This window comes from Mustela nigripes, chromosome X, assembly GCF_022355385.1.
Source record: "Mustela nigripes isolate SB6536 chromosome X, MUSNIG.SB6536, whole genome shotgun sequence".
Lineage (NCBI taxonomy): Eukaryota > Metazoa > Chordata > Mammalia > Carnivora > Mustelidae > Mustela > Mustela nigripes.
Genome location: NC_081575.1, coordinates 115,074,604 through 115,092,545, shown reverse-complemented (window position 1 = coordinate 115,092,545; position 17,942 = coordinate 115,074,604). Strand labels below are relative to the sequence as shown.

Here is a 17,942-nt window from a genome sequence, read left to right as displayed (position 1 = left end):
GGCCCTTTCCAGACCGCGGGCTTTCTCTCTGAGCTGTCACAGTATCTGGCTTTGAGCACTTACTGCAGTTGACCTCATCCCCGAGGCAAGTTACTGGCCTGCCTTTCCAGCAGCCCTGCTCCTTCCCGGGAGCGGAGCGGAAGCCCTTCGCCCTAGCAAGCGTGAATGTGGGATTAGATGAACGAGTGCTTGACTCTGACCATGGCGATAGCGCTGTCTCCTTGTGGCCACCAGAAATCCTGGCGCTGAGCGGTCAGTGCTGCCGGATGGCTGAAAGCTGCTCTCGGTGGCACCGGGCGCTCCCTGCTCCCTCCCTCCAGGGCGCCTGGGAGCTGCAGGAAGGGGCAAGAGCCCCCCCCCCCCCCCCCCCCCCCCCGCCTGCAGACGAAGCCTTGCCCAGTCCCGCAGTGTCTCCTGCAGAAGAAAGAGTGTTCTGGCTCCAGACCAAAGAGAAACAGGCGTGATGAATGGGCTTCCCGGGGCCCCAGACTCTGCTGCTGTCATCTTGGTCTCAGTGAAGCCCCTGTTGGGTTTGGGCCTTTGGGCTAGTCCCTTGTTTAGTCTGTCCTCACTTATCAAACCTGAAAAAGACCAGCTCTGTGCTCTGCTTGCTTTCAAGGCTGATGAAAAAGGAGTAAAAGAGGTCTGGCCAGGCCTTGCTCACTGTCACCTAGTTAATACTGCAGAAGCCCATGTGACCATGTGCTGAGAAGAGACCAGGCTAGGCAGGAAAGTTCACATTCACACGGGAAGTGAAAGTGCATTTCGTCACTTTGTCATGTGACAGCTGTGGGCGGCTCACCCAGTCGTTGAGCCTCTGTTTCCTCCGGGGTGAGATGGGGATCATGGGAGGCCCCGTGTATTGATCTATTTCCATGCAGCCCACCCTTTCCCATTCTAAGCCCTTCGCCATTATCCTCATCATACAGTCTTACAGCTTCTCAGCATTAGAATCGGGACCAACTGCATGATTTGTGAGCCCAGGGGCGCCTGGGTGGCTCAGTGGCTTAAGCCTCTGCCTTCGGCTCAGGTCATGATCCCAGGGTCCTGGGATCGAGCCCCACATCGGGCTCTCTGCTTAGCGGGGAGCCTGCTTCCTCCTCTCTCTCTGCCTGCCTCTCTGCCTACTTGTGATCTCCCTCTGTCAAATAAATAAGTAAAATCTTTAAAAAAACCTAGTAATTTGTGAGCCCAGCGACATTCTTCCAAACTGACCAAACCTCTTGATGGCAGCAGCAGAATATCAGACCAACCCCGGGGCCGGCCCGAGGTGACTCTGCAAGTTGCACGGCCAAGAAGACGGCCCTGGGCAGTCTGACTCCAGAACCTTCTATCTTAGCATCTGTGCAATGACGACTGTGACCTAAGGTGGCTGTGAGGTTGCAAGTGAGACTTAATGTATTCCTGGCAGAGGGAACAGCATGAGTAATGGTCCAGAAGTGGATGCCAGGAGAGTGATGTGCCTAAAAAATGATAAACTCTTGTGGCTACCACTGTGGTTACTGAGGAAAGAGAAATGTGCCGGCGGATAGTACTGGTTCCAGGCTGTGGCCCTCTGGAGGCCCTTGCCCTTGAAGCTGTTAGCGGTGGGGAGTGCTGGAAGGTTTGGAAGTCGGAGGCCATGTGGACACAAGTCTGGGGACTTACCCTAGGGGACAGGGTAGAGCAGGGCTGATTGGGATGAGAACACCCCCTAGAGGAGGCTTTGGGGCAAGACTGGGGGCACCATGAGGAGGGGCTCCTGCAGAAGGGGCAGGAGAAATGGGGAGAGGCAGTCAACTTAGGGGTAAGTAGAAATGACAAGTTTGGGTCACAAGCTAGATATCGAGGATGGAGGGGAAAAAGAAAAAGCTTCTGATTCCTAACGGCCCAGCCTTTTGTTTTGGGGACATCAGTCTGAGGATGTTAATCACATACCCAAAGCTTGCCTTGGAGCACATAGCAAAGAGGAAACATTTCTTGAGGAAGCAGAAACTCTTTGAGAAGAAAAAAAAAAGAAAAAAAAATCAATTTAATTTTCTAAAAAGAACAGCTGTTACTGTCTATAAACTCAGTCATTTCTCAATTGGGGTTTTTTCCCCCTAAAATCTTCCCTTCTAGTTTTCCCAGGCATTTATCAGTTCCTTGACCATCATATAATCATGTAGCCTGTATCTCATATTTGCAGGTAATTATGTCCTATAATAATTGTACATTTCAGAGGAAACCATACAATTAAAAACAAAACCCGGAAAAAAATTTTTTTCCAAATCTCTACCATGTTCTCCTCTCAAACAGAAGTGGGGCATCTCTGGCCCAGCTACCTGGGCTCGAACACCAGCTCCCACCTTTGGTCAGGTCAGGGTAACCTGGATCCCTTCTCTAAAGTGGGGGTAACAACACTAGCTCTTACCTCAGTCCTACTGTGTTACCGAGAAATGCCTTGACCAGTCCCCGGCTTGCAGAAAGGAAGCCACAGATGTCACTTATCACATTCTCTAGATCTGTGATGATCCCGAGGGACATTTAAGATCAGAAACATCTATATGAAGTTATGTTATCATGACTTGGAATTCTGCTGGCCCAGTATAGTCTTTGGCTGAGCATTCAACAGGCATTCATTCGGGCCCCATGTTTTTATGCCCTGGAGATACAGAGAGGAAAAAAAGACCTAGGCCCACCACTGAGGAGACCCAGCCTGACAGGAAGAAGAGAAGCGAAACAAACTAGTGAAAAAATAGGGACAAATGTCTCAAGGGAAGACTTTCTGAGGCACAGGGGTTATGAGGACAGCATTCTGCCTCAGGAAGTAAAGAAGGCTTCCCCGGCTGTGGCCGGCATTTAAGCACTAGTCTCTAAAATGGCCGCCGGACAGGGAACTTTCTGGGTGGATGGAAAAATTCGGTATCTCTTGTCTGGGATGGTGGTTCCACAGGCTCGCGTGGTCATCGGTCCCCATCGAAAGCACCCACAGAATGACTGCATTTAGTTTCATGTAAATGGAACCTCACCCAAGTTGATTGTAGACAAGAGTCCTAAGGCACAGGGACCATGTTGTGGCCTCAGCACTCTGCATGGCACATTGTGGGCTCTCTGCTGAATGACACCCTGAAGGGCCGAGCGTGCTGGAGCTTTCTGTTTTCCCTGGCAGCCGGCTCCTGGTTGGTCCTGGGTCTGAATCCTGTCTTTGTGCAGACACCAGGGCCGAAGCCAGCCTCTGCCGGGGAGGGGCCTCTGCTACCGGCCTCGCCAGGCCCCGGGGAGCTCAGGGAAGTCTCTCTGCTTACTCTTCTTCCGGTCTGAATGCAGGGCCCTGTTGGCGGGGCCCCCCCAGCCCGGAAGGCACATTTGTCGTGTTGGGGCTCCCATCTGCCCCAGGAGCTCAGTTGCCTACAGACTCCGCTGGGCCAAGCTCCCAGCCCCCTCCCCCAACACCCTTGTCTTCTGAGCTTCTCTTTCTCTTTCCCCCTCTCCCTTCCTCCCTCCCCCTGGTGGCAGACCCCGCTGGGGCAGGGCTGGCTGGAGCTCCCTAAGCCAGAACTGTGAGGCCTGAGACTTACTAAGGCCCGTGTGTGTGTGTGTGTGTGTGTGTGTGTGTGTGTGTGTGTGTTTGGGAGATCTGGACAATCAGTGAAAGGGCCTCAGTTTCCCCTCAAGGTAGGGTTGCTGGATAACATACAGGACTCCCGGTTAAATGGGAATTTCAGAGAAATAATAGTTTTAGTTTTTAACTATGTCTCCGATATAGCCTGGCATAACTTACCTCCAAAGTCTTTGTTATTCATCTGAAATTCCCAGTTAAGTGGCGGTTTTGTGTTTTGATCCTGATAAATCTAACAACCCTCCTGGGGCCCGGTCGGCAGCAGTGGGCAAGGGGAAAAGAGCTCCCCAGCACTCTCGGGGAGCAGAAGGGGGGCCGGGCCTTCATGGTTCTTCCCCAGGGCTTCGGAATCACTGTCCATAAGGGCAGGGATAATGGGGAGCACAGGGTGGGCAGAGGCTGCACTGCTCAACTTCCACAAAAGCAATTATGCGATTGTCCCATAATTCATAAGGGTGAGCAGCAGTTGGCAGAACGGCTGTGAATATGCTCCATTTCCTCCCCACAGCCACCTCCGCAGTGTGGCTCCTCCCTCCCTTCTCCAAGCCAGCTGGGTGGGGGGGGGGGGGGGGGCTGGCTAAGAAGCTGAGAGGGCAGCAGACACCCCTCCTGCACGCCACCGGCCTCACCTGCTTTCCCAGGCTCACCCCAACCGCTACCTGTGTGGCACCCTCCCACCTCAGAACCTTCCCTTCATGGCTGCATTAGCGCCGAACTCTCTGGGTCTTCGTAGAAGTCAGTGGAAAGTTCCTTGCCCAGAAATAGAGGGACGGATGATGAAACTCCAGGAAACCACAGCTCATCCCCTGCCCAGGCACCCAGCCAAGGGCCAACCTGCTAGGCTTAGGACCTACTTCTGGCCTTGCTACATGTCCAGAGACCTTGGACGAGTCACTGACCATGTGTCCCGTATGTTCAGTTGTAGATGGGACACCAGCTACACAGCCACACCCCTCCGGGGCCTCCAGGAGCAAGAATGAGCTGGCAGGGGCAAAACACTGGTAAGGTTTAAAAATGAAGCATCTGTACAAATGTACATGTTGATGGTGGTTCAGCCCAGCTAGAGGTGCTTCTGCTTGGAGGAATCCAACACATGAATATTCAGACACATACATTGTTGCATGATTCGAAGAGTACCTTCTGTACCTTGCTGAAAATATGATTCAGTTCACCAAAATACAACACTGTGCTCACATTTTAAAGTGAAACACAGAAGACACAGCTTCTGTAATTGAACTTTGTGTTTGCCTCAGTTGCATTCCATAAAGGAGGCCTGTGGCGGACAGGTCTACAGTCCTTTTGATTTAGGATTATAAGGGAGATTGTCCTAGTAACTGTGCTCCTGCCCCTTTAAGAACAGAAGTTCCTTTAATTGCAGATAAGCAGGAAGTGCCCCTACTCTATCTTGGCTGTGTGTTTCACTTCCTTTCAGAGGTGTTTTCTTACTAAAGAAACCCCAAGTCCAAGGTCACGTCTATTTCTTTCAAAGGCAGACTCAACTGCCTTTGTATTGGTTTTATGAAATTTCTGGAGCAAGAAAATATACACATTTTTTTCTTTTACTTTTTATTTTTAAATAGCCTTTATCTTCTAGAGCAGTTTTATGTTCACAGTAAAACTGAGCGGAAAGTACAGAGACTTCCCATATGCCCCTGCCTGCACATGTGCACAGCCTCCCCCATTATTTACACAATATATATTTTTTTTAAGATTTTAGTTATTTATTTGACAGACAGAGATCACAAGTAGGAAGAGAGGCAGGCAGGCAGAGAGAGAGGGTGGGGGAAGCAGGCTCCCCGCTGAGCAGAGAGCCCCAATACAGGGCTGGATCCCAGGACCCTATCCCAGGACCCTGGGATCATGACCTGAGCTGAAAGCAGAGGCTTAACCCACTGAGCCACCCAGGCGCTCCATTATTTTTGAAATTATAGAAAAGATGAAGGTAAAACATAAATGGTATTTGAAATATTTTAAAATATATAAGTAATACATGCTTCCAGTAAAGATGCAAGTGGTAGAAGATTCTCCATTCCCCTTCCCCAGAGGTAACTTCTGTTAATAGCTCTTAAAATTCCGTTCTGGAAATTGTCTCTATAACCTCACTTTCATATTACATGGAGGTAGATCCTACAATATTCAGAGGGTTCCTTTTTTTCTACTTAGGAGTATACTTGAGGAGCGCCTGGCTGGCTCTGTTGGTGGAGCATGCGACTCTTGACCTCAGGGTCGTAGGTTTGAACCCCATGTTGGGTACAGAGATTTGGTAAAAAAAACAACAAAAAAATTTTAAGAAAAAGGTATACTTTAGCTATCCTTCCAGGACATCATGAATAAAGCTGCCTCAATCTTTTTCTCGCGCTTTTTTTTTTTTTTTTTTAAGATTTTATTTAGAGAGAGAGAGAGAGACCGAGCAGGGGCAGGGGTAGCGGGGCTCTATCCCATGACCCAAGATCATGACCTAACCCAAAACCCCAAGATCACGACCTCAGCCCAAACCAAGAGTCAGATGCTCAACCAACTGAGCGACCCAGGCGCCCCTCAGTCATTTTGTAAGGGCTGCATAAATTTCTGTCGTGTATTTAACTCATCTAATTAACATACACTTAGGTTAATTCTAGCGCTTCCTGTTACCTACAATGGAGCTAACTATGGGGAAGCTATGGGGAAAGCTATAGGGAAAAGCTACTGGGAAGTCATGGGGAAAAGATATCTGGGTGTGTACAAATATAAGACAAATCTTGGTGTATCTGTCCGAATACGGCCCTAGAAAACATTTCTAACAGTGGAACTGCTGGATCAAACTGGAAATGCTGTTTTGATTTTGAGAGTGGCTGGTACCCCTGAAAAATCTTTACCGGTTTACACTTCCAGCAAGGGCAAGCGAGCGCCACTCTCACTCTCCTTGCCCTGCCTTCTGCCCAACCTCAGCACTCACCCTTTTCTTGTCTGTCAAAGGGGGCAGAAAGGGCCTGATTGTTTGATTTGCATCTGAAAGCCTGCTAACCGAGGGCCTTTCCCGCATCCGAGAGGAGAGGCTTCGGGGCCAGACCAGAGGGAGCTGGATGCCATCCCCGTTCAGGCACTTGCCCATAGTGATGGCCAAGGCCTCAGTCTTCCCATCTGTAAAACAAGCATCCTGGGACGCCTGGATGGCCTAGTCGGTGAAGCGTCTGCCTTGGTTCTGGCGGTGATCTCAGGGTCGTGGGATCGAGCCCCGCATAAGGCTCTTTGCATACCCTGCTGCTCCCCGGGCTTGTCTGTGCACTCTCTCTCTGACAAGTAAATAAAATCCAAAACAATAATTATTAAATAAAAAAATAAAATAAAATAAGCATCCTAAGACCAAGACGTGGGGTGATGGAAAGGCTCCAACAAAGCAACAGAAGTAGACAGCACGACAAAGTCAGCGTGTTTCCCATCAGAGCAAAACAAAAACCAGAAAACCGGATTCCTTCGTCTTTGCTGCCCCTGCTTGAGGGAGGAAAATGCAAATAAAATGCTGAAAGAGAAAACTGAAATGATCGCATCAAGCAGTCCATGGGACTAGCATGGAACATCTCGGAGTTTCTCTTCTGTAAGATGGGGTGTCCACTGCACCCAGCCCCGTCACTCAGAGAATTAAAAAGCCCATGGGACAGTGCCCAGCTCCGGCAAGCACTCCGGATGACCTGTGTGGTTACTCCTAGCCATGGATCCCCCACCCCCGAAGTGCTCAGCCCACGCCCCCCAGCAAGACCAGTGAAGTCCCCTCCATTCTGGATGACTCGCAGCACCTACTAAATGCTGGCCTGGTTGAAGGCCCTTGGGAGCCATAAACACCAAAGTACGGGCACTGGTTGGAAGGGCAACCTCCAATCCAAGTGCCTTGTAAGTGGGTTTGGCGCTGACACGGGGTCGCAGACTCATGTGGGTTTGGGCATGGAATTCACCGCCCCCGAGGCTACACGTAATCCCATCAGTACTGGGGGCTCTGGTCTCAATATTCGGATCTTCTCCAAATTCACCTGTTGCCAGCATATCCCCCACGGCGGGGATAGCAGGAGGCAGGCCTTGGAGAGGTGACTAGGTCAGGAGGGTAGAGCCTTCCTGAACGGGACCGCCCTTGCGCTCCTAGGAGAGAAATAAACATCTGTTGTTTGTAAGCCCACCCGCGTGTGTGTGCGATTTCCTCGGGGCAGCTTGAATGAACGAGGACACGGCCACACCACCGAGGGGGCAGAGATGCGGGAAAGAGCGTGTCTCAAAAACAAAGAGCTTCACAGTGGAGAAACCAGGCAGGTAACACCACCTGGTGATCGAAGTGAACACCCCACCCCAGTAACGGGTCAGGCCAACACCGTGCGCGTCCGGATTAGAGAGGCCAAGAAGGTCGCAGCCTCCCTCGCGTGGGATTCCTGCCAACATGGCCAAGCCCACATTAACCATCAGGAGACGTCAGACAGTCCTGAATCAAGGGGAATTCCACAGAACAAGTGGCCTGTCGTCTTCATGCCGTGGAAGAGCCGGAGAAGCTGGGGAAGCTCTAAATTGAGACACTAAAGGGACAGGAGGACTGAATGCCAGGCAGGCTCTCCTGGGCTGGGATCTGGACCAGAAGGAAAAGTTGTTATAAGGACATTATTGGGCTAACAGGCAAAAATTGAATAAGATTTGTAGAAGAGATGGCAGGAGCGTAGCAATGCGAGGCTTCCTCCTCCTGATCGCTGGACTGTGGCTGTGGTGGAGAGGGTCTTGTTTTCTGGGAGATTGTAACTTGCTCTCGGGGTTTAGAAGATACATAGAATGATACAGCAAATGGGGCAAAATATTAACAACTGATGAATCTGGCGGCAGGACGTATAGGAATTTTTCATTGTAGTTTTGCAACTTTTCTGTAAGTCACCTCATTATCATAAACAAGCAGGCACTGTCCAAGGGGCTCACCAGGAATAACAGACACTCCTACCACCAGGGAAATGGGAAGGGTTTAAACCAAGGGCAGTCGCATTCCTTCCAGAGGCTACGCAAAACCAGATCCAGCCTTCTAGCTCTAAAAGGCATTTGTGCCTGCTCAGCAGGGAGCCTGTTTCCTCCTCTCTCTCTGCCTGCTTCTCTGCCTACTTGTGATCTCTGTCTGTCAAATAAATAAAGAAAATCTTTAAAAAAAAAAAATAAGAGGCATTTGTGCAAACATCGCTGTAGAGTGCAAAATATGATATTCAAACATTAAAATACCTCCTTCTGGCCCAAACTAAAATTGTGCCCCAGTCTGTAAGTAGACAGATAAATAGGAAGATTTATGTCCAAATGTGTGCTTTTTCTTTGAGCCAAGGACTATGAGTAGTTTGAAATGGGGGGGAGGGGGAGCTGTATGTCGGGGAAGCCATTTTCATGAATGAGTAAATTTAGATCTTTGGAAGCCAAGCATGCAGGTTCAAATCTGAGCAATGGATTCTTGGATGACAAAACTAACTAACAAAAAACCATGCACAACAAAACCCAGGCATGCTGCTGTTTACTTAGCCTCGGGAACACCTCCAGTACCAAGAGTCATCCTTGGGCAGGTCACTTATCCTCTGTGGGCTGGGTTTCTTCCTCTGAAAAAAAAAAAAAAAAAAAAAAAATTCATACCAATACCAGGCCCTTTATCTGCACAAGACTGCTTTAAGGATAAAATGACACAAACGATAAAAAAGTGCATTGACAAAGTTCACAAACACCAGATAAATGCGACTTGTATTACGTAAGGCATTATTGGAGCCCAAGATGTAAGGTGGCACCTATAAGCTGGTCTTTTTTTTTTTTTTTTTTCCCCAACTGTTGTCCCACTGACTGGTTTCTCTGAGCTGGTGCCTAAGCCCTTTGGAGTAAACCACTAGTATGGGGAATTACGTTTCCAAAGCAAATATTCGGTGGTTTATCTGGTCCCTAGAAGGCCACCCCACCATCTCTTCCCATTCCCTCCCAGAAATTCTCTTGGTGACTTTTTCTCATTTGAGAGACCACCCCCCCCCTTCCCTTCAACAGACTAGGGCCCACAGACATCCAGGAGAGCTTTGCAGACAATCCGGGGGGTCCATGAATTTGGAAAGGGAAAAGATTGTATCTTTTCATTCCCCTCAAAGAGCATTAACCTTTCCTTCAAGGACACCGGGCAGGCAACTCTCTAAGCATGGGCTGCCCTAACAAAACTCCAGGCAAACAGCAGCTTAAACAACACACATGAATTTCTCACCATTCTGGAGGCTGGGAAGTCCAAGATCAAGGCACAGGTGCATTTGGTTCCTGATGAGAACCTGTTTTCTTGCTTGACTTATGGGCAGCTGCCTTCCTTCAGGCAAAAGTTCAGTCCATAACAGCAAGGAAGCTCGCTAGCATTAGCAGTTCCTGTGACTGTGTCAACAACAGACACCACAGATATTTTTATATCTGTTAACATTTTGCAGATATCTACACACTCCCCACTATTTTCAATTTATGCTGGATCTGAGACCGACTATCGGCTTGTGTTATTTAATGCACAAAGAAGCACGGAGATGACTCCATCACAGTGTTTAAAGCTCTTTTGGTAGCTCTTCGGGAATCTAATTGCTTTCATTTACTTTTTTTAAAAATTTACGCATTTACATAATTCTGAGAAAGGGTCTCTGGGCTTCATCAGATTGGTGTGACAGAAAGAGTTAAGAACCGACTCTCCCTCGGCCCCCAACTCCCCTCCCATTTCCTCTGAACCAGACACAGGGGTGTGAGGAAATGGGGCTATGATTTCCTTTCTTCTCTCTCTCTCTCTCTCCTTACACCCCCCCCCTTTTTTAATCGAGGTAAAGTTCACATAACATGAAACTAACACTTTGAGAGCAAACAGTTCGGTGACTTTTCATACATCACAGTGTTGCCCAGCCCCCCTCCTTTGTCTAGTTCCCAGACATTTTCATCACCCTAAAGTGAAACCTTGTATACCCACCGGGCAGGTGCTCCCCTTGGCTCCTCCCTCCCCCTGCCCCCTCAGCCCTTGGCCACCTCCAATCTCCTTCTCTCTCTATGGATTTGTCCATTCTGGATGTTCCACATAATTGGAATCCTACCATATGTGGTCGGTAGGACCTACCTGGCTTCTTTCACTCAGCATCTCTCCAGGTTCACCCATGTTGTAGCGTGCACAGACTTCGTTCCTTTTTATGGCGGAATACTGTCCCATCGGATGACTACACTACCTGTCATCTAGCCATTCATTCGTCCATGGGCATTTGGCTCTTTCCACCTTTGGGCTATTGGATTGGTGTTGCTATGAACAAGAAGATGAATATTTGTTTGAATACGTGCTTTCGATTGAATCTGTTTGCTAAAGTGAGATTTAGCAACTTAACTGGACGGTCTGTCTGTGAATCTCCATTGTCCATGTCACCTTTCCAGTTCAGACAATCGAGTCCCGGCTGTAAATGCCACAGGAAAAGCCTAGAACTCAAGCATTCTTTCCTGGTGTTTCATTTGCCCCGTGTTTGGCCTCTGTGCAGAAAAAAAAAAAAAAAAAAAAAAAAAAAAAAAAAGACATCCTCCTCTTCTTGTCTCGATACAAATTTTAACTGTGGAATTCCTCCCCAGGAAAGCTTCCGGAGAGTGAAGGAATCAGAGCTGGAGAAGTGGGCGGAGATGGCCATAAAGCCTTGCTCCTTTGTGGTCTTGGTACATGCAGGGGAGTTCTGATGCGCAAGGAAGCCTAGAGGGATAGGCATTCCTTGGACAGGACAAAACCACCAGGCAGGAAGGAAGGGAAGAGAAGGTGTCCGTACTTGGCACGGGGCCCTAGAAATGTGTGGCCATCAACAGCTTCAAGAACAACTAGGCTCAGCTGGGAGATTAGCAGAGGCCACAGAGGCTGAACCATCCTGTGCACACCTGCAGACCCGTATTTCTCAGGAAATACCAGAGAGGGCATTGCAGGCAGAGCAAGGGGCCTATGAAAAATGGGCCCATTCCTGGGTCCTAGGAAAAGCTAGGGCACCGGGGGCACCCAGAGAATGAGAATGAGAGGGGCTGGACTGGCTTCGTAACTGGTACGAAATGAAAGCGTGGGGCCCTTTGCTCAAAATTATTAACAATTTCAAGATGGCGACAGCTGAGCATGAAGCCGAGGGAAGGGTCTCTGTGAGTGTGAGGGCCTCGTGCCACCACATAGGGCCCACGCCCTTGGAGCCAGCCCCGCAGAGGGGAGAGGGTCCGGGTCAGCCAAGGAGGTTGACCTTGGCCTATGTGATCAAATCTGGTGCCCACCTGTGCTTCGTTTTTTCCTTACACAAAGCCACCAGCCGCCTTCCGCTGATGGTGTGAGAGCTGCGTTCTATGGAAAAGGCACTGACGTCCCCAGAAGCAGCAGCATATTAAAACACCTGAACACTTACTACTTGCTAATGGTCATTCTGTTTCACGACAGGATAAAAATTCTATCTCTTGTAACCTAGAGGGCCATCGGGAGTGTGTAATGCCTCCCCTTTTAGTGTGACTTGACCTGCCAATTTTTTGTGACCTCGTGTAATATGAATGACTGAATATTAATATTAATATTAAGGTAGAGAAAAGCTGTGTGAAACTGCCAGTGTTTCAAGATCAGATTACCTTCACTGCGAAGGCACTGGGTTCGGTCGGATGGGGCAGAGGGCAGACTGAATTTCTGTAATGAAATCATCTGAAAATTGAAGCAGGCTGCTTTTTAATGTATATGATATATGACTATGATATCTGTGTTTCAAAGTTTTAGTGATGGAGAAGTTGCATGGTTTATTGTGATGGGATATAACCTTCCCCTCGGTAGGCCTACACAACAAAATCTAAGGGCCTTATCTTGGGATTCTAGAACAGCGGAGTGTTTAACTGACGCGGCTTGTGAACTAGCCAATCTGAGTTCGAACCCACAGCATCTGGCTTTTGCTGTGTGGTTGTGGGTAAATTATTTCATCTCCCCAGAACTCCCTCATCAGCAAAATGAGGAACATAAGAGTGCCTCTGTCACAGGGCTGTGTAAGGGTTTGGGGAGATTAAACACGGAGAGCTCCCATCTATTATTATTATCGTTATTACTTTATTATTGAATCTGCCCCCTGCCTGCCTCTCCACATTATTTCCTGTCATTTTCTCTCATTCTGCCCAAGCCCCCGCCAAACTAAGCTACTCACTGCCCCCTGTGTATGCTGGAAGCTTCTCTGCTGGCTTTTTCCTGCCCTTGCTGTGCATAAACTGAGCAACCACTTGGAGGGGATGTTGTAGAGGCGAATTCAAGCCACGGGGAGGGAACTTGGTTGAGTGAGATCCCCCTTAAAGTTCCTCTTGGCTCTCAGAGTCCATCGGATGGACACAGTGAGCAGGAAAGCCAGCGGCACGGCAAGTTCGACATGACATGCTGGAGAGCTGCCTTTGGCTCCTCTAGGCTCCTCTCTCGGCTTCCCCTGCACTCATTGTAGCACACTAGCCCAGGGAGCCTTCTGTTACCATCACACTGAGCACCGGTGGAGCTGCGGCAGGTGGGAGTCCCCGAAACACTCTGGGGTTGGGGACACAGGGCCCCAGGGGCGGGCAGAGGCTCCTGAGACTGGTGGGTGTGTTTGATGGCGCAAAGGCTGGCTTAGATTCTCGGAGCTTCAGGGTTTTCCGGAGTGCAATTCTGGTAGTCGTGCCCACTGCAGAGGGTGAGAATTGAAGTAGGTGTTATATACAGACAGCCTGCCCAATATCCCTTCCTGCGTGGGGGCAGGGGGCCTAGGGCTGTGTCTCTAAGGGGATTTACATGAACGGATAGAGATTGCGGGGTCACCGGGGATAGTGGGGCGCAGGCAGGTAGGGCAGCTGGGAGGAGGCCCTGAAACTAAGACAAAGAGGCCTGGTCACTTTCTCCTGTTCCTTTCCTTCTTCTGGGCAGCGCTCTGCACTGAATTTAATAGCTTAAAAATAATAGGACTAATTTTCACATACCCAGACTTCCGTGGCTGTTTCTCTAGCTTTGCAAATAGCTACACATGTGTCCCAGGCCCACCCTGGAAAGGCAAATAAGACAGGGTGTGCCCTGAGCCCTCTTCCTGGTGCCACCAGGCATGGGCTTTGGAGGAGGGCCACCGTCCAAGACATGCTCTCTTCTTGGCACATGGGTGGCCGGGGTCTACAAGCTGTGGAAGGCCGGGCCAGCGGCTGGTGGGTGCTTCACCCATCTTCTCCCCGAGAGCCCCGAGCTGGGAGTGCATCCTGCTCCCAGCTGCTTTCAACCTTGATCTTTTCACTTGGGATCGAAACCCCCATGGTGATCGTGCCCAGCACGCGCTAACCCACTTACAGCAGTAGCTTCGGGGAGGCGAGAGTTACCCCTGATGCGTGGGACGTTAATAGTGACAGCTTTGAACGATCTGGGGAAGGAAGCAAGGTGGCTGGAGCCACAGGGTCAGAGCTTGGCCCAGCTGGGTTCTGGGACCTTCCTCACTCGAGCAAGTCAGCTCAACGCAAGGCCATAGCTGTTCATTGAGTCGGTGCCCTCTCCCCAGTGCCATGGGAAACACAGCAGCCTGTCCCCTCACGCGCTTCCTAATGGTTCTCGGGGGCAGACTTGGGGGACCGGGGGCACGGGGTGTGAAGACTTTTATGAACCCCTTAACACAAATAACAGAGAGTAGCTACCGGCTGAGTTATCACAAGGATGGATCTCTAAGCTCAGTTGCCCTATCTGTAAACTAATAAATCCTAATAAATCCTGTCAACTAACTAAATCCTCAAGCGGGGAGGACAGCAGGGTGGGCGGAGGCCGGAAGCAAACGTACAGCACCCGTGACTGGGTCTGCCTCTGACAAGGCATCACCCCGTGGGGGTGAGTTTTTATGTGCCATGAAAATAACAAAAGATCTCATTTTTACTGGTACTTTTTAAGAGAAACGATGACTCTAAAAACCTCTAAAATTTGCAATCCTAAACACTAAATATTAATTTTTTTCCTCAAATTTTTATCCTAAATAACAATAATACAAAGCGCTCACAAGTGTCATGCACTGTCCTAAGCCTTTAGGGCTCCCCAGGAGCCCAGTGAGGTAGGGTCTTGCAATGGTCCCATTTTACAGATGAGAAAACGTGGGCCCAGAAAATTAATTCACATGGCCAGGGTCATACAACCCTTACAAATATTCCTTTAGTGTGTGTTCCCCGTCATCTGCCTCTTCCTCCCTGCCGGCTTCCTCTAGGTCGCTGACTAGGGCCAAGGCAGGCCCAGTCTGGAAGACTCCCTTCTTCTTAACAAGTGGCCGCCTTTTTCTTTCTGTCACTAAACACAACAGGAGGCCGCTTGGTACGGGACTAGAAAAATTCTCCAGGCATTGCCAAATTTCCACTCCTCTGTCTCTTCTGGAAATACAGCTCTGTAAGGCCCAAGTCTTTCTGAGGAAAGGACCTTGGGTTGGTAGTGGCCTTCCCTTGTATCCAGAGACACCGGGGGAGGAAAGAAGTGATTTTTGACAGCAGCTGAGTGAGGCAACATGGAATCCGGAACCTACAGAGATAGTGTTTCGTGCAGCTGCTTGCTGCCACGGGCCAAGAATTCATGCTGCGTGATCTCTAATGGGCTTCCACAGTGAGGGGGACTCTCAGGCCAGTCATCCAGGGTAGGGTCAGGGGGGGAGGTGTAACCAAAGAGGTGACATCCTGTTTGGAGAGCAGAATGGCGGCCACCCACCAGAGCATGAACTGGGGAGCCAGACAGTCACCTGCCCCTGGCCCCCCTCCTGCCTCCCCCCACAACCAAGAAGGAAGTCAAGTGGATAAAGAAATGGGGAAGTCCGAGCTGAGCTGCTCAGTAGTGGCCTTTGAGGGTCTATAGAACACTTGACTTTAATCCCCAGGGGACAAAAGCCTCGGCCATAAACATGATCTGCAAGGGGTTTTCTGGAAACATTTCTTCAAGGTTGCTGAAAGGGATAAGTCTTGCGCCTACTGCTTTGGGTCTTAAAATAATCTCAAGTAGGTCTTTTCTAACCCGCGGCTCTTTTTGCTTTCACGTGCCATTTGCGGGCCCAGGGCACGGTACTGGAGACTGATTTCGGCGGCAAGGGGGTCACTGGTACTCACAGGCAAGGTGCCATTTTGAAAATTGCTCTTCTCTATCGAAATCTCCTGTATTTCCGGATGTAACTTAGAAGTGCACTTCAAAAACATCTTGTGCTGCAAAGGCTCTCTTCAGGACAGTGAGATGGTTAAATTTAATCTTTCGATTTCAGAGATGCTGGTATTGCAGTCTTTGGCACTGGGCACGAGCCTCCTTAGCAATCGCTTTTATATTTAGCAAAATAAGGAACAGGATAGTAAAAACTTCCTTATTGTTAGGCAGTAAGTCAATAGCAGAGCTTGAGCTTGACTTACTTTTCTAAGCGGGGAGGCGTCGTACGCTATAAAATGCAGGTAGATGCACCTCCAACCAGCAAATACTCCGGTTATTTGATTCGGGTGCTCGCTTAAAAAAAATTACAGCGATCAAAAAAATACGCCTGTTACAGTGAGGCAGCTTTTGGGAAAAGAATCACTTAAGGGTGCTTTACCTCCCACCCAATTTCAGGAGAAGCCAGTTGAGGAGACAAAGAGGGCCGGGGTGGGGCGAAGGCCCTCGGCCCGCTCGAAAGCTGAGTCACAGGAATCGCACCCCTGCAGTGGGCGAGGCCCTCCAGCGCGGCCACCGCGCCCTCGCCCGGGGATGTCCGCACCAGACAACGCCGGCTTCGCAGTGAGGGAATGCCTGTGCCCCTAGGTACCGGCCAAACCCTCAGTTACCCTGCCCCGTCCCCAAGAGCAGGTTTGCGCGGCTGTTGCAAAAATCCATTATGATAAAATAGACAGGAGGCGGGGGAAACGCAGGATGCAGGAAGCGCTGGGGGGAGGGGGCTTTGGCTCCTTTTAATTTTCCGCCATCGTGGCGGTTAGGGTGCACCGGTGCACGCCGGGCGGGGGTCCCCCAAACGCCAGGCCGGCCCCCGGACCGGGCGGAGATCAGGCGCGAAGGAGTTAAGCGGGCCAGCGGGTGACGTCACCTCATTTACATACGAGCGTGCATAAAGCAGCGCGCGGCGCGCCCCGCCCGGCATTCGGCGGCGGCTCCTGAGCAGACCGGTCTTCTCTCGCTCGCGCTCCTCGCTCCGGTGAGCCCCGGGGCCCCTGCCTGCTGCCCTCGGTCCCTTCGCGCCCGTCGCCCTGCGGAGGCGTCCCTACAGCCCAGCCCAGGGGTCCTCCCGGGAAGCCTGCCTTGGGGCCTAGGGAATGCCAGGCCCTTCCAGATGCTGGGGTACGGGGTCGAGAACTTGGTGGTCTAAAGACCACCCCCCCAAACCGGGCGTTTGGCCGTGCAGCTCCGAGGGAGCATTTTTCTTCTCCTACCCACTGCCCCCCCCCATCCCACCCCGGGCATTCTGCACTGCCTCTTAGCGGGTGATGGAGCTGGAACAGAAAAATCCTTTGTTCTAACACCCACCCACCCGAGCCGGGAGCTTTGACAATTAACGTTTTTACTGTAGTCTGTGATGGCTTCTTGCACTCCCGTCTGTCCAGATTTAGGGTGGCTGGGCCATAATGGGGAGGACGGACATCCAACCCTTCTTGCAGGGGAATGGGTGCCGGGGTTGCCGAATTGCCCGTAAACGCAGATCAGGGCTGGTTTTCGGGGTGTGGGGCCGCTTTGTGGGCGGCCGGCTGCATTGTTGAGCGCGAGCTAGGCGGCGGTAGGGCGGTGGTCGGGGTGCCGGCTGCTGCTGCCGCCTTTGTGAGCAGAGGAGAAAAGCAGCACGGGCCCGCATCTCTGGGGGAGACCCATGTAAAATGGAAGCATTGTGCAGCCTCGGCCTCATTTTAAGAATTTCTCCTCGATCCCACCCCCCACCCCTACCCCACTTGACATGGTTTCACTCTTCTAGCCAGATTTGAATTTTGGGACATTGTAATTGACACCCACGGTAGTCAATCTTCTTATTCCGGAAGATTTGCCTCCTAATGAGGCGGCGATCTTCCCAGTTTGTTCCCCCGCATTTGGAAATAATGAAAAGGGGTTCTTTTTTTGTGTGTAGCAAGAGGACGAGCTGTAGCCTTCCATGAAAGCGGAAGGAGGGAGAGGTGGGGTTTCAGGCGGGGGATGCGAGGGCAAAAGCGCATTTCTGAGCCGGGGGAGACAAGGGTGGATCGCTCGCTCGATCTCAACCCCTCTCTTGGCTTTGTATATGCAGCTTCCTCTGCAACCATGTCTGACAAACCCGATATGGCTGAGATTGAGAAATTCGATAAGTCGAAATTGAAGAAGACAGAAACACAAGAGAAAAATCCACTGCCTTCAAAAGAAAGTAAGCCCCCCCCCCCACCCCAGAGAAAAATGTTGGGCGAGAGG

At 50.5% G+C, this 17,942-nt stretch overlaps 2 protein-coding genes and 1 long non-coding RNA gene across 3 annotated transcripts in view; 2 read left to right on the top strand and 1 right to left on the bottom strand.

Moving 5' to 3' along the window:
* Nucleotides 1-4,581, top strand: part of TLR8 (toll like receptor 8) — a 42,386-nt gene extending 37,805 nt beyond the window's left edge. The window contains exon 2 of the transcript XR_009401313.1: nt 4,500-4,581. The gene's annotated coding sequence lies outside the window, so the exon portion shown is untranslated. The remainder of the gene's footprint in view (nt 1-4,499) is intronic.
* A 585-nt stretch (nt 4,582-5,166) lies between these two features.
* On the bottom strand, nt 5,167-11,100 carry LOC132006691 (uncharacterized). The gene is made up of 3 exons (XR_009401188.1): nt 10,668-11,100; nt 9,795-9,952; nt 5,167-9,156 (listed from the first exon to the last, which is right to left on the bottom strand). It is a non-coding gene; the product is annotated as an uncharacterized LOC132006691 (long non-coding RNA).
* A 5,507-nt stretch (nt 11,101-16,607) lies between these two features.
* TMSB4X (thymosin beta 4 X-linked) overlaps nt 16,608-17,942 on the top strand; it is a 2,230-nt gene continuing 895 nt past the window's right edge. The window contains exons 1-2 of the mRNA XM_059385147.1: nt 16,608-16,710; nt 17,785-17,898. Of these exons, the coding sequence (XP_059241130.1) occupies nt 17,799-17,898 (100 nt within the window). The 5' untranslated portion in view covers nt 16,608-16,710; nt 17,785-17,798. The remainder of the gene's footprint in view (nt 16,711-17,784; nt 17,899-17,942) is intronic.